Genomic DNA, 13,871 nt, shown 5'->3' on the forward strand with positions numbered 1-13,871 from the left:
TAAAAAAAAAAAAAAAAAAAAAAAAACTATATATATATATAACTTGTCACAATCTTGATGGGTAGCGAACTTACGATTGTGTGACACTCACTTTCCAACGACAAGTGAGCTAAGCCAATTCGTTCTTGCGTCGCCTACAGCCAAACGACGTATACTCGAGCCCCTGGCCTCGGTTTTAAGAGAAAGTTTTAGAAAACGAGGACAATGAGAGATTTTCGAAAGAGAGATTTTTTAAAAAATACGTTACAGAAGCAAGGAAGAGAAAAATAACAATTGCTTAAATAACATTAGGTAGGGAATATATATTTTGTCATTAGTTTCGAAAGCACGTATTTTATTTTAAAAGTTATAATATTATTTTAAATTTTTTATAAATCTTTCAAAATCAATTTTGAAAAATTGAAATAAGAAAAATTATTTAGACCACTTTATTAAATGTACAACTAACTATAATATAAAATAAATAAAAAGCAATTTATGAAGAAAAAAAAATTAATAATTTGAGAATGAAATAAAACAAATATAGTTTAGGACCACTTGAAAAGTACAACCAAAATTTTCAACTAAACTTGATGGACAAATGAAAGTACACAAACTCAAAATAAAATAAAGCCCAAAAAGTAAAATAAACCAAATAACATCATTATTATTATTTTTTTTAATTTAAGGATAATAAAATCTCGTTTAATCTCACTTATATATATTTTTTAAATTTTGTTATATACATAAAATAAACCAAATTATAAAAACTTATTTCTATATATTACAAATGTAGAAACTTTAGAATTTTGTTATATATATATATATAGATATTACAAATTTAGTAACTTATTTCTATTTTTAGAATTTGGACAAAATTTTAATATTTTATTAAGTTTGATGAAACTTTGTGACAGAATAAATTGAGATGATATTTGAATTACAGTGATTTAAGAATATGAATGAAAACAAAACGTTTTCAAAACTCGTGTTAATATGTGGGGTTAAGATAAGTAAATATTGTGTTATGAAAGGACTCGTGTGAGTTTGTAAAATTCAAGACAAGTGGACAACATAATTCTGTCTTAAGAAATACAGGTGAATGTCGAGCCATAAGAGCCCTAAGTACTAATAAAAAAAATAAAAATAAATAAGTAAATATATATATATATATATGAGAGAATGTAAAAAAGAAAAAGAAAAAGAAAAAGAAAAAGGAAAAAGAACGACGGGAGAAAAAGAAAGAAAAAATTGGGAACAGAAGGCAAGAGACTTGTCTGTTTCCCGAACCTCGGCCGTAGCTTTTTTCCGCCCCTCGAGAAATATTAGCCCTCAATAAATTGCCCACCACCGCCGCCGTCCGGCTGAATCTCGACCACTTCCCTGCGACTCACGACTTCGAAACATCTTCTTCCTCTACAGATTCCGCTTCACATGGACTCCATCGGAATCTCGGATCCCTCTCCGCCGTTCAATCCGTTCAACTTCAAGGACTGTTCTCAACAAATTTGCACCGCCTTCTGTCCACAGTGGTGCGCCTTCTTGTTCCCGCCGCCTCCGCCGTTCTTCGGCCTCGACGATAGCGACGATTCCAGTACGTTCTTCTCGCCACTTATAGTCGCAGTGATCGGGATCTTAGCGAGCGCGTTTGTTCTCGTCACTTACTACGCGATCGTCTCGAAATATTGCCGACGGAGTGTTAGCGACGGCGGAGGCGGAGGACCGGAGGAGAGTTTCGAGACGAATCGAGCGATTAACGAAACGCGGAGGTCTAGTGCGGGATCTGGATTGGATGAGGCGCTGATTAAATCGATCTCGGTTTACAAGTTCAAGAAGGGCGAAGGATTGATCGAAGGAAGCGATTGCTCTGTTTGTTTGAGTGAATTTCAAGAGAATGAGAGTTTGCGATTGTTGCCCAAATGTAGTCACGCTTTTCATCTCCCCTGTATTGATACTTGGCTGAAATCCAATTCGAGTTGCCCTCTCTGTCGCAGCAATATCGCTTCAACGAATCCTCCTCCTCAGGAGACTCCACCACCGCCCGTGACGGCGCTAGGTTACCGCCACAGCAGCGACGCCGCTGTGGTCGTCGTCCAAGATTTATCCGCAAACGTAAGCCAGGAATCCGTCGTAGTTGAAATCGTAAGCGATTCAACTAATCAAGAACAAGAAAATCCGAATCCGAGAAGTTTCGATCAAGGAGACGGCAGAACAGAGAGAAGAGAAGAATCGATCCATTCGATTAGGTCAGTTTCAGAAGATCATCACTCCTCTCCATGTCCAGGCGAGAATCTCTCTGTTGCGGATGTATTGAGCATCAACCACGAAGAAGACGAAGAAATTGAAGCTCTAGATTCATCCATGGCAGCCGGAATCGGTCCCTCAAACGGCAACAACAAAGAAACAGAAAAATCCAGAAACAAAAACGGCGTACTGAGAATGTCGATTTCATCTGGAATTTTCTCGTTCACAAGGTATACAAAAGGGAAGAACCCGAATTCACCAAATTAACGTCAAATTTTTTCAGAATCAAAAGTTTCAACACAGAAAAATCATCTCACCAAGATCTCCGAAGAAACGTTGTTGAATCGATTCTGTGTTCATCAACTGCAAAAAACTGCAGCAAAATTTCTGAAGAACACAGTACTGGAGGTACGTTACATCTCCCAGGCTCCATCCATTTTTCATTTCTTTTCTTTTTTTCCTTTCCAAAATCAAGATTGTCGGTTTGGACGATTCTGATTTGTGCTTTCTGTTAATTTCCAAAACTCACAGTTAATTTTAATGATAATCAACTACTAAATTTAAAATATTATTGTATTTGAAGACGTTGCAAAACTAATATAAATTTTATATAATTATTATTTTACAATATCATTTAATTTAAAAATATTTAGTAATTAAATTTATATTTTAACCTATTTTTATTTGAAGGAAAAAATTCTAATTTCCAATGACTATTATAAGTTCATAAATAATATTTATTATTATAGCCTCATAGGTGTATTATTGCATTTATAGATGAGCATTGAAAAGTTTAAAATTGAAATACTTTATAATTATTAAATAGGTAGGTTCGTAATGAATGCTAATCATAATTATTTAATATTCAAATCATATTAAATAAAAACAGCATCTTGTTAATTTGTACTCTTGTGTATTAATAATTAAATATACTCTCTATTTAATCATGAAATTAAAATAGTTTAATTAGATAAAAAATACTTATATAACTTTTTTTTAGAAAAATCTAGAAAATATCTTAAAATTTAAAATAAATAAAAAATATTCAAAAAGACGGATTAAAAAAAAACAATAATATTTTTAAAAAATAATATAATTTACCATTATTATACAAATTTTACAAATAAAAGTACAAAAATGCAAATATTTAAAAATATAAATAATTTTTAAAAAATTAAAATATTTGCAAATTGGTCCTTGAAATGAAAATAATTAGCCACTTTACTTTTTGCAAAAACAAATAAAAAATAAAAAAAATAAAAAGGACAACTTTACTAAACCCACCAAATAAATTCAATAGAATCATATACTCACACTTTTTATTTTTTTAAATTAGACTAGTATACTTTAATTAATTTTTTATTAAATTATAAGCTAATTTCTAATATAATTTTGAGGGTTTTTTTTAGAACGAAAAAATTTTAATTGCTACGAATGAACTTCGGTTGATTTTAAATTTCTAGTTATCATTTATACTTATTATTTATATGACGTCTTTTTTATAATAAAGTTTTTACTGTTGTAAAACGTTTCAATTAAATGATAAAATAATGATATAATGTTCGAATATATTTTACTCCTCGAATTGTAAATAATTTTATTGTTTTTATTCAATAAAATGACACGTTTACTCCTAAAATTAAAAAAAATATACAAATAAGAATTATATATATATAATAATTTTATGAAACTCAAAATTCAATGTTTTAATTTAATTATTATTCAATAACATGGAATCCAAAAAAAGAATAGAAATAAAAAAGAAATTGGAATAAGAAAAAGTAAAACTTAAAAATAAAAGGAGAGAATCCCATCAAATAATATGGAAAATAAAAGAATCTACAAAGGATAAATATAAAAAAAATAATGATTTATAATTCAAGGGATTAAAAATTAGAAAAAAAAATATATAAATATAATTGATATTTTAAAAAAATTAATTTTGATTAGCTTAAAACGTGAAAAATATATAATTAAAAATGTAATTGATAGTTCCTATTTTAAAGAGAATCTACTTTATAAGTAAGAGTTCCATGAGACTCGTTATACAAGTAATATCTTTTTTTACTATCGACGTAAAGTCGAAATTTGTTATAATAGGTAATATTTTTATCACTTAGAGTCGCGTCGTTCACATCAACGTTGACAAATAAGCCTATTAGAATCTCGAAGTAGATTGAATAAAAATATTTGAAAATTAATAGAATAGAATAAATTAATACAATGTTTTTCTTTTAAAATTTTTATATATATATATCTATATAATATAGGAAAATCGAAAATAACAAATAATAAAAAAAAAATCTAAAAAATAAAAATTGAAAATGAAAGGTGAATCCAGAAAACAGAAATCACAATAAATTTTAGAAGGAATAAATAATAATAATAATAATAATAATAATAATAATAAATAAATATTTCAATTTTTAGAAAAAATGTAATTCTTTTAATAAATTTGATAATATTTCTTAAACAATAATATAATATAATTTTAAAAGGGACTTCAATTACAATATAATCTTTTATAACTTTGAGGTAAAATTTAAAGAGGTGAATATTTACTGGAAGTTACTTTGATGAACTCAAAATATAAAAAATATTGGAGATGAAAATAGTTTTCTTAATTTTTAAATTAGTAAATTTATATGTTTGAAATAATTTTGTAATTAAAAGTAATTTTTTAAAAAATATTAATTATAAGAAAATACAGAAAAGATTGGTATGATTTCTTATAAGTCATAACCTCCCTTTCAACACCTATTTCAAAACACAAAATTCCTAAGGTTAATATTGACCGTGTGAAAGTTATCTTATTTATAATTAAATAAATATATAAATTATAAGGATATAAAAATAATAATAAATAAAAAGCAAATATCGTTATAATAAAATATTAAATATGATATATATATTAAACTATAATTTATTACTAAATATCTTTTTAAACCTTTAATACTTTTATTTCCCTTCGTCATTCTTCCTCTCTCTCTCTAAAATTTCCCTTTCCAATTTCTCTCTCTCCTCAAAATGTCTCCGGCTATCAACGCCACCGCCGCCGGCGATGGTAAATCCACCGCAAGTCCGATAAAGACGATCGTCATTCTAGTACAAGAGAATCGATCCTTCGATCACATGCTCGGCTGGATGAAGTCTCTAAATCCAGAAATCGACGGCGTCACAAATGAAAACCGATTCTCGAACCCTGTCTCCACCTCCGATCCAAATTCGCCTTCTATTTTCTTCGGAAACGCCTCCGCCTACGTCGATCCTGATCCCGGCCACTCAATCCAAGACATATACGAGCAGATTTTCGCCGAGCCGTGGTCCGACGCCTCTCAATCGAAAGATCCTCTTCCGCCAGCGACGATGCGAGGCTTCGCACAGAACGCAGAGCGGATCGAAAAAGGAATGTCGGCAACAGTGATGAACTGATTCAAGCCGGAGGCGGTGCCGGTGTTCAAAGAGTTGGTGATGGAGTTCGGAGTGTGTGACCGGTGGTTCGCGTCGGTGCCGGCTGTTTGTGCACTCGGCGACGTCGTTTGGACTGAGTAGTAACGATATGAAGCAATTGATCGGAGGACTTCCGCAGAAGACGATCTTCGAATCGTTGGAAGAAGAAGGCTTCAGTTTCGGGATTTACTACCAGCATCTTCCGTCTACTCTGTTCTACCGGTACGTTCAATCGTTCTTTATTCTGATATTTTTTTCAAATTATTGTTGTTTTTAATTACTTATTTTTATCTTTTCTTGAGAAGTAGTTTGGACGTAATGTCTATAAAAATATTTGAAATTATATATATATATATATACATATCACTATCATTACTGTATTTGATGCAATATATTGGGGAAGAAAAAAAAGTTAGTATTGGACAACTTTACCCCCATAATTTTATTAATATATATATATTTTATTTGTTAAGGTTGGGTTGAGTTTTTAATAAAATTGAAAATTTGGATCAAAGCGTGGGTTGACATTTTTTGGTCGGATCAACCAAATCAATTCAACTAACTCGAAAATAGAATTACAATCCAAATAAATCTAGGATTAAGAATATCTAGAATATTTAACCTTTGAGTTTGAGTTATTTGTATCACCAATTTTTGTGTTATTTGGGTCACGATTGCTAAATTTTGGATCGATGGAAATCAAGGTATGAATCAATTATAGAATAATTTCAACAAAATAAATTGATCTGATTTTCTTTGTTAGGAATCTAAGGAAATTGAAATACATAAAGAATTTCCATCCCTTTGGGATCGATTTCAAGAGACACTGTGAAGAAGGAAAGCTCCCAAACTACGTAGTGATAGAACAGAGATTCTTCGATTTAGCATCATTACCTGGAAACGACGATCATCCTTCTCACGACGTTGCAGAAGGCCAAAAACTCATCAAAGAAGTCTACGAAGCTTTGCGATCCAGTCCACAGTGGAACCAGATCCTGTTCTTGATCACCTACGATGAGCATGGAGGTTTCTTCGACCACGTCCCCCCGCCGCTCGTCGGAGTCCCTAATCCCGACGGCCGCGTCGGTCCTCCTCCCTACAATTTCATGTTCGATCGCCTCGGTGTTAGGGTTCCGACGGTTTTTGTCTCTCCTTGGATTCAACCCGGAACAGGTAATCTTTTGCTTTCTGAAATTTTGATTGATTCCTGGTTCTGTTATTTTATAGGATTTTTGGTGTTTTTTTTTGTATTCCTAATTAATGACGGAGATAGTACGTGACATGCAGTGTTGCACAGGCCGTTGGGGTCAGATCCGTCATCGGAGTTCGAGCATTCGTCAATTCCTGCGACGGTGAAGAAGATTTTTGGTCTCGAGCAATTCTTGACGAAGCGCGACGAATGGGCCGGCACTTTTGAGATTGTTCTTAATCGACACAGCCCAAGAACTGATTGTCCAGGTCTGATTTCTCTTTCTTGATTGTTCGATCAATTCTTAATATCCATAATTCTACTTACGTTTCCTCCACATTGAATGATCATGGGGTTACATATGTATGGAGTATTTTAGGAAAACCAAAAGCAAACTTGTACTCAAAGTGAACAATATCATATCATTGTTGAGAGTCGTGGTTCTTAACATGGTATTAGAGTCGTGTCCTTAACTTAACCATGTCAATAGAATTCTCAAATGTAGAACAAAGAAATTGTGAGCTTCGAAGGTGTAGTTAAAAGTAACTCAAGTATCGAACAAATGATGTACTTTGTTCGAGGATTCCAGAGAAGGAGTCGAATCTCGATTAAGGGGAGGTTGTTTGAGGGCTCCATAGACCTCAGGAGAGGCTCTATAGTGTACTTTGTTTGAGGAGAGGATTGTCGATAGAGAATCCCACCTTAGCTAATTTAGGAAATGATCATGAGTTTATAACTAAGGAATACATATCCATTGATATGAGGTTTTGTGGTGGAAACCAAAAACAAACCCATGAGAGTTTATACTCAAAGTGGGCAATATCATACCATTGTGGAGAGTCGCAGTTCCTTAACATCATGACTTGATTTCTCTTTGTTGATTGTTGTTTCAATTCTTAATATCCATAATCATATCCATGATTGGAGTTCGTTCAATTCTTAATATGGTTATCTAAACTTATTCACGGTCAATATAAGTCTCCCTAATACAACTACCAATATTACCCTGACTACTACAACAGTGAAGCTAAAGGATCCGGTGAAATTACGAGACGTCGAGGCAAACGAGACGAGACGACTGAGCGAGTTTCAGGAGGAGTTGGTAAAGTTAGCAGCAGTGCTGAAAGGAGATGAGAAGAAGGAAACAAATCTGGAAAAGGTAGTAGAGAAGATGAGAGTTGTCGAGGGAGCTTCATACTGTGAAAAAGCACTGAAAAGTTTCGTAAAAGAGTGTGAGAAAGCCATGGAAAATGGAGGTGATGAGGTGATGAAAGTTCTTCAGCCTTCTTCTAATACCACCAAGAAGCCCCCCAAGTCTTTTGCTCGCAGGTTCCTTGCCTGCTTGGCTTGCCATGGTTGATTCAGTATTAAAATCATCCATCTTCTTTATGCACCTTTAGTTTGATTTTAATATGTAAAGAATGATGTTAGTCAGATGTTTACTTGTTTTTGTTGTCTACTTAAGTGTGATTCACTAGTTTTGATTTAATTTTATAATTCATTTCATATAAAACTGTCGGAGTTTCTTGAACTTCATCGGTATAAAATTGAATGTGTTGACTTTAGCATAATTTAATTAGTTAAGGTATAGAACAATATAGTAATGACTAGGATGCATGCTTAGATTGAGTTGAAAAGAATGGACATATAGACTCATTGTAAGAGCTCAAGTCTACTGGAATTTTCCTTCAAATTTTTAAAATGCATTTACTAGAGAAATGTTTGTTTCTGTCTCCCGGACGTGCGATCACACTTACCCACATGGAATTTCACAATCCACCGCATTGGGGCCTTGGGATCTCACAATCCACCGCTTTTGGGGCCAGCATCCACGCTAGTACACCGTCCACTAGCTTTAATACTATGTATAACAACTCAAACCCACAGTAACCATATATTATAACTGGCCAGCATCCACGCTAGTACACCGTCCACTAGCTTTAATACTATTTATAACAACTCAAACCCACAGCAACCATATATTATAACCGGCCAGCACAACTCAAACCCATAGTAACCATATATTATAACCGGCCAGCATCCACGCTAGTACACGGTCCACTAGCTTTAATACTATTTATAACAACTCAGGTCCACTAGCTTTAATACTATTTATAACAACTCAAACCCACAGTAACCATATATTATAACCAGCAACCATATATTATCTTCTTTAGGCATCTACACCTTCCACTTAAGGTTTTAAAATGCATCTACACCTGAATGCATTGTTCGCTCTCAAAAAATCATTAATCACATTAATTAAAAAATAAATACCTCGGTTTAGAAGGTGATGATCATATTGAATAATTATCTCGGATGAGACGGGACGGTTTATTAATACCTCTACTAATAGCAAAGTACAAATTTGGGTCCTATTTTTCTCCCCTTGTTTTTCTCTCTATTGTATCGTCCCCCGAACGTCGATACCTAAATTGGTTAAGTCATTATAACATACCAACAAACCAACTTTGTAAGGTTTGAAACCCTTCCTTCCATTGGATTTGTTTGCCAAAAGAAAGCAAAATGAATGTCTGAATCCATGGAATAAACAGCTCCCCATAACATATCAATCGCATTTCATGGAAGAAAGAAAAGGGGATGCAACAATTCTGATCATCTCCGGTTTGATGTTCCTCTGCGTCGTCGCCGGCGGCCTCCTCCTCTGCCTCTACCTCTTTGTCCCGGAATCGGAGTCTCAAGATTGGTACTCCGTCGTCGGGATCATCTTGGTATCGACTCCATGGATATTTTGGTTTTTGGTTTATTTGTATCATTGCCTCAAACCCATCAGATTGCAGTCCAACGCCGCCTTGAAACACTCCTCGAGCAGCAACCGGCCGCCGTCCGCTGCCAATAACAGTGGCGGAATTGTAGCCAATCTTCCTCAAGTTGAATCGCCGGATTGTGATACGCCCGGTGATGGCAAACGACGTGTGCATTTTGGTGCAGTGGTTGTTAAGGGAAATAACCCACAAGGTGGTAAGAAATCTAGCCATGATAGCAGTTCGAAAGAACTGAGATCGAACGAGAGCGGAGCAACGTCGCCAACCTTGTCTTCGTAGTACGATGTGATGCACGCATGAAAAATTGTTATTTAAGAGATCGTTTGGTCATGTTCATATTTCTCGTCTCTTTTTTATTTTTTCTTTCTGGGTTTTACGGAAATAGAAATGTTTGATAACAATTATTGTTTTTCGTTCTTCGTTTGTTAGAAGTTTTGAAAAATATAATTGTGTTTTTGAGCATTGAAAAGAAAAAACGAAAACCGGACTCCGAGAAATGTAAGCGTTGGATTTTTAGGTTAAAATGTCGTGTAAATGTGATTTATAGAGGAAAATTCAAGGGGATTGAATTGTTTGCAACTTAATTGAGAATATTTTTGATTAGTTCTTGTGATTTTATGTTTTTTTTAAAAGAGATTAACAGATAGATGTTTGATTAGTAGTGATAATTATTGCGATTTATATGTTTTGTAATACATGAACAAAGAAGCATTTCATTTTTTATCGAACAAATTTCTTATTCCTTTTGGTTAATTGTATCAATTGAGTTAACATGAATCCTTCTTTATGTTCGTATGTTGTTTATCAAAATGAGTATAATTGAGCTGTAATTGACATATGCAGCATGCTGCCTTTCTTAAGATCAAGTGAAACATTATCCATGCCCTAAAACAGAAAAAAATTGTCACCATGAGCATATAGCTTACCAATAATGTAAAGGATAACCTAGATAGAGGCGGAAGACCGACCGTGAATCAAAAACTAAAATTAAGTGGAAAAAGTATATGAATAATCTGTCATCGCAAGCAAATATTGTTCATTTTGGTTCGTCAGTCTCAAACGAGAGGTTTAAGCTCATCCCATGCAAAATGATGAAAAAAGGGAAAAAAAAAACCATTTCTTGGATTTGTGTCCCAACCCAATTGGAATGATCAAAACCCACCATCGGATTCGAATCAGGCGACTTCTTGATCAAACCGCACCGCTTACGCCGCCTGCTTAAACTCAAGTTTCACGGTGGCGGCGGTGGTGTTGTTGATAGCTCCTCCATGGAAAGACTGAGGTTGTCATCAAACTTCCCATGAGTTTCTTCTCTACCACAGCCGATTAACGGCGGAGGAAATGAAACATCTTGGTAGACATGGCTACACTACTAAACTATCCATCCAACATAAATAATAAATAGAGAATAGACATCTAGGTAGGCTCATAATGCTAAACTAAAATTCAAATTCTAAAATAAATATCGTCAAAACTAGATTCAACAAGCTTGATTTAACTTCAGAACTTTCGTTAAAATTCGGGAAAAATATACGAAATTAAAGAGACTAAACCTCAACAAAATTACTCCATGCCTCCTCGTCAATTGATAGAAATGATAAATCTGGTAGTTCATCTAGCTTTCTGTCTGCTCCCTCAACCTTCTTATGGTACTCCTCACAGTCACGGCACTTGCAGTACTGTCATTAACGAACAACATATTGGGGATTAAAACATTGAAACAACTTTTGGATTAAAAAAGACATACAAGGAGAGCAATCTCAAACATCCTTACTTCAACGTGTAAGCCCCTCCTGCTTTCACTTTACCGCAATCTTTGCAACCCCATATTCCCACAGCCTTCCTCTTCACCGCATACTGAAAGGACACATCGTATATTACTCAAATGTTTCACATTTATAGATTCAAATAAACGTTCACAAGGACGCCAAAACGAGCGTTTTAAACAATGTTGTACCTTCCCACAAAACTCACAGAAGTACTTGCTGTGCTGACTTACTTCCATCTTCTTAATTTGCTTCCTCAAACTAGCACCATAACGAGTGCCTGTAATCATCAAGAAACCATTTTTAATATGTTATATATAAAATTAAGAGTAAGACAAAGAAAGGGGAGGGTTGTCATCTAGCAAACAAGAAAAATGCTTGATCAACTAATGTAAATTCCAGGCCAGTGAAGAGTATCTCTCTATCAATGCAACCATCATAATATTCTTATCTATCAAAATCTGACAAAATTCCAAAAAATCCTATACAAAATCCTTTTTTATGAGAATCAGAATCCTATACATATTCCCTTTCCCAACATTTCTAGTTCAATCGTATCTTGGGAATAAGAATGATAGAATCACATACCATACTTGCCAACGATGCCAGCCTTCTTGGTTCTCTTTGTCTACACAACATCATAAAAGGTAATGAGAAAGTTACAGATCCAACCATCAAGAAGAAAAAGGAGAATAAATAAAAAGGGTGAACAGAATTCTATGGCAAGATTTCAGAAGTCTGATTTATGAGTTCACGACATAAAAAATTATTAATAATCGAATAAGCTATTAGGAATAAATATTGCGTCAACGCCTTGGATAGCTAAACAACACTACTAACACAAACTCTGGTATCTGGTTCAAAAGGAGAACGAGCGAAGTCCAAATGAAAGATTCGACATTCAGCATATATAGCGCATTAACCTTCCCTACCTAACATCCAGCATAACTAAATGAATTGAAAACATTGTTGCCATTAGTTTGAATTATACTACAATATAAAAGTCCGTAAAAATCCAAAATGTAGAACAGGATTAATCTTGGTGAATTTACTACAGCACTTGCATATGCCTTCTAGGTGCTAAATCAATAGAAACAATGTCCTGCTAGCCTAACCTTCATCTTTCATGTCCTGAATATCAAAATATTGCCAGACATAAACCTCTAGACAAGGATAATGAACTTATTAAGAAAACTGATCAACAACATTCAGGAAATCCTACATCAATCTAGTCCCTTCAAATTTCTCTCGAAACAAACAAACCAACAAGAACTTGATCGCTTAACACAGATCATTGTTAAAAGCCCAAGAGGCGTTATCACCAAATATCCAATCAAATCGTCTATGAAATACACAAAATAATCTCAAAGGATTCCTAAGCTCCAAAAACATGAAGATAAAAATTAACGAACAATAGGCGATGGGAATTTGGATTACCATTTTGGCGAACTAGCAGGAGAGATCAGACACCCTAGAAATCTTCGGCACTTCCCTGCGCGGCTGGACAAAGGCCGTGGCGGCTTTTTGGTTTTATACGAGTGGCTAATGGAACTCAAAATTTGCCATTCGACTGCTTTAGGGCTGCTATAGGAAAGCCCAGTAGGCCCAATAGGCCCATACTTTATTTTAATCCCCGTATTTTTTATCTCAAGATTGGATACTTTTTCCCCTGCTTTATTTTTACCTTCTTACCTTAAATCTTAAATTTTAATAGTTCGTAATTTTTACCGTGGTTAAAAAAGGTTAGAAGATTCGTTTAATGAGTTATAAATAAGTTTTTGGCATAAATTCGTAAGAATTAGGAGTAAATATCGTATAAGTTGCAATCTCTCAATATAAAAATAGAGATCGAGCTCATCAGCTAGTAATACGAGCAGCAATATTATCCAATAACGACTTACAATTTCTATAACTCGAGCAATTGTAAATGAGAGGCAACCCCGTATCATGCAGTAACAAACAAAAAAAAAAAAAAAAAAAATTGCTTAATATTAAAACTCTTAGCTTGAACACAAAACATCGAGCTCTTAGAAGTAGTAGCAAGAAGACCTGAACGAACTGCAACGATGGTTGATCTCAATACTAAAAATCATCGGATAATCAACACGACATAAGTTAAAAGTTAATAATTGATATTACTTACCATATTTATGGGTAAAAATTTCTTCTTTCTTCTTCTTCTTACCCGATTACTAGGTTACTCTAACCTACCGACTACCGAGGTTAGAGATATAGTGTAATAATTGAAGTTCACCGCTAGTAGATATTGTCCGCTTTGACAAATCAAGCCCACCATTACTAGAGAGATTTGTTAGACGAACACAACTCTCCACAATGGTATGATATTGTCCACTTTGAGCATAAGCTCTCATGGCTTTGCTTTGGGCTTCCCAAAAGGCCTCATACCAATGGAGAGTGTATTCTTAGATTATAAACCCATGACCATTCCCTAAATTA

At 34.1% G+C, this 13,871-nt stretch overlaps 4 protein-coding genes across 4 annotated transcripts; 3 read left to right on the forward strand and 1 right to left on the reverse strand.

Annotated features, from left to right (window-relative positions):
- Positions 1-1,170: 1,170 nt before the first annotated feature.
- On the forward strand, positions 1,171-2,800 carry LOC111494536 (RING-H2 finger protein ATL52-like). Its single transcript, XM_023144486.1, has one exon. The coding sequence runs from the start codon at positions 1,414-1,416 to the stop codon at positions 2,488-2,490; it is 1,077 nt and encodes a 358-aa protein (XP_023000254.1). The 5' UTR covers positions 1,171-1,413; the 3' UTR covers positions 2,491-2,800.
- A 2,411-nt stretch (positions 2,801-5,211) lies between these two features.
- LOC111494535 (non-specific phospholipase C3-like) lies at positions 5,212-8,296 on the forward strand. Its single transcript, XM_023144485.1, is given in 5 exon segments — positions 5,212-5,735; positions 5,737-5,895; positions 6,437-6,846; positions 6,961-7,131; positions 7,885-8,296. Coding segments are annotated over 5 exon segments (1,563 nt in total). The 5' UTR covers positions 5,212-5,250; the 3' UTR covers positions 8,223-8,296.
- A 1,148-nt stretch (positions 8,297-9,444) lies between these two features.
- Positions 9,445-9,927, forward strand: LOC111494867. The gene has a single exon (XM_023144856.1). The coding sequence runs from the start codon at positions 9,445-9,447 to the stop codon at positions 9,925-9,927; it is 483 nt and encodes a 160-aa protein (XP_023000624.1).
- A 1,145-nt stretch (positions 9,928-11,072) lies between these two features.
- Positions 11,073-12,935, reverse strand: LOC111494825 (60S ribosomal protein L37a). Its single transcript, XM_023144815.1, has 5 exons — positions 12,852-12,935; positions 12,003-12,042; positions 11,606-11,694; positions 11,423-11,505; positions 11,073-11,327 (listed from the first exon to the last, which is right to left on the reverse strand). Exons 1-5 carry the CDS (start codon positions 12,852-12,854, stop codon positions 11,264-11,266), a joined length of 279 nt encoding a protein of 92 aa, XP_023000583.1. The 5' UTR covers positions 12,855-12,935; the 3' UTR covers positions 11,073-11,263.
- Positions 12,936-13,871: the final 936 nt, after the last annotated feature.

Source organism: Cucurbita maxima, unplaced genomic scaffold, assembly GCF_002738345.1.
Source record: "Cucurbita maxima cultivar Rimu unplaced genomic scaffold, Cmax_1.0 Cma_Scf00020, whole genome shotgun sequence".
Classification (NCBI taxonomy): Eukaryota; Viridiplantae; Streptophyta; class Magnoliopsida; order Cucurbitales; family Cucurbitaceae; genus Cucurbita; species Cucurbita maxima.

Excerpts from the sequence above, each read along its gene's own strand:
- LOC111494867 (XM_023144856.1), top strand. The coding sequence starts at position 9,445 with ATGGAAGAAAGAAAAGGGGATGCAACAATTCTGATCATCTCCGGTTTG.
- LOC111494536 (XM_023144486.1), top strand. The coding sequence starts at position 1,414 with ATGGACTCCATCGGAATCTCGGATCCCTCTCCGCCGTTCAATCCGTTC.
- LOC111494825 (XM_023144815.1), bottom strand. Across the intron at positions 11,695-12,002 it reads TGGCATCGTTGGCAAGTATG|GCACTCGTTATGGTGCTAGT; the intron begins GTATGTGATTCT and ends TGATGATTACAG. Across the intron at positions 11,328-11,422 it reads GGAGGGGCTTACACGTTGAA|TACTGCAAGTGCCGTGACTG; the intron begins GTAAGGATGTTT and ends CGTTAATGACAG.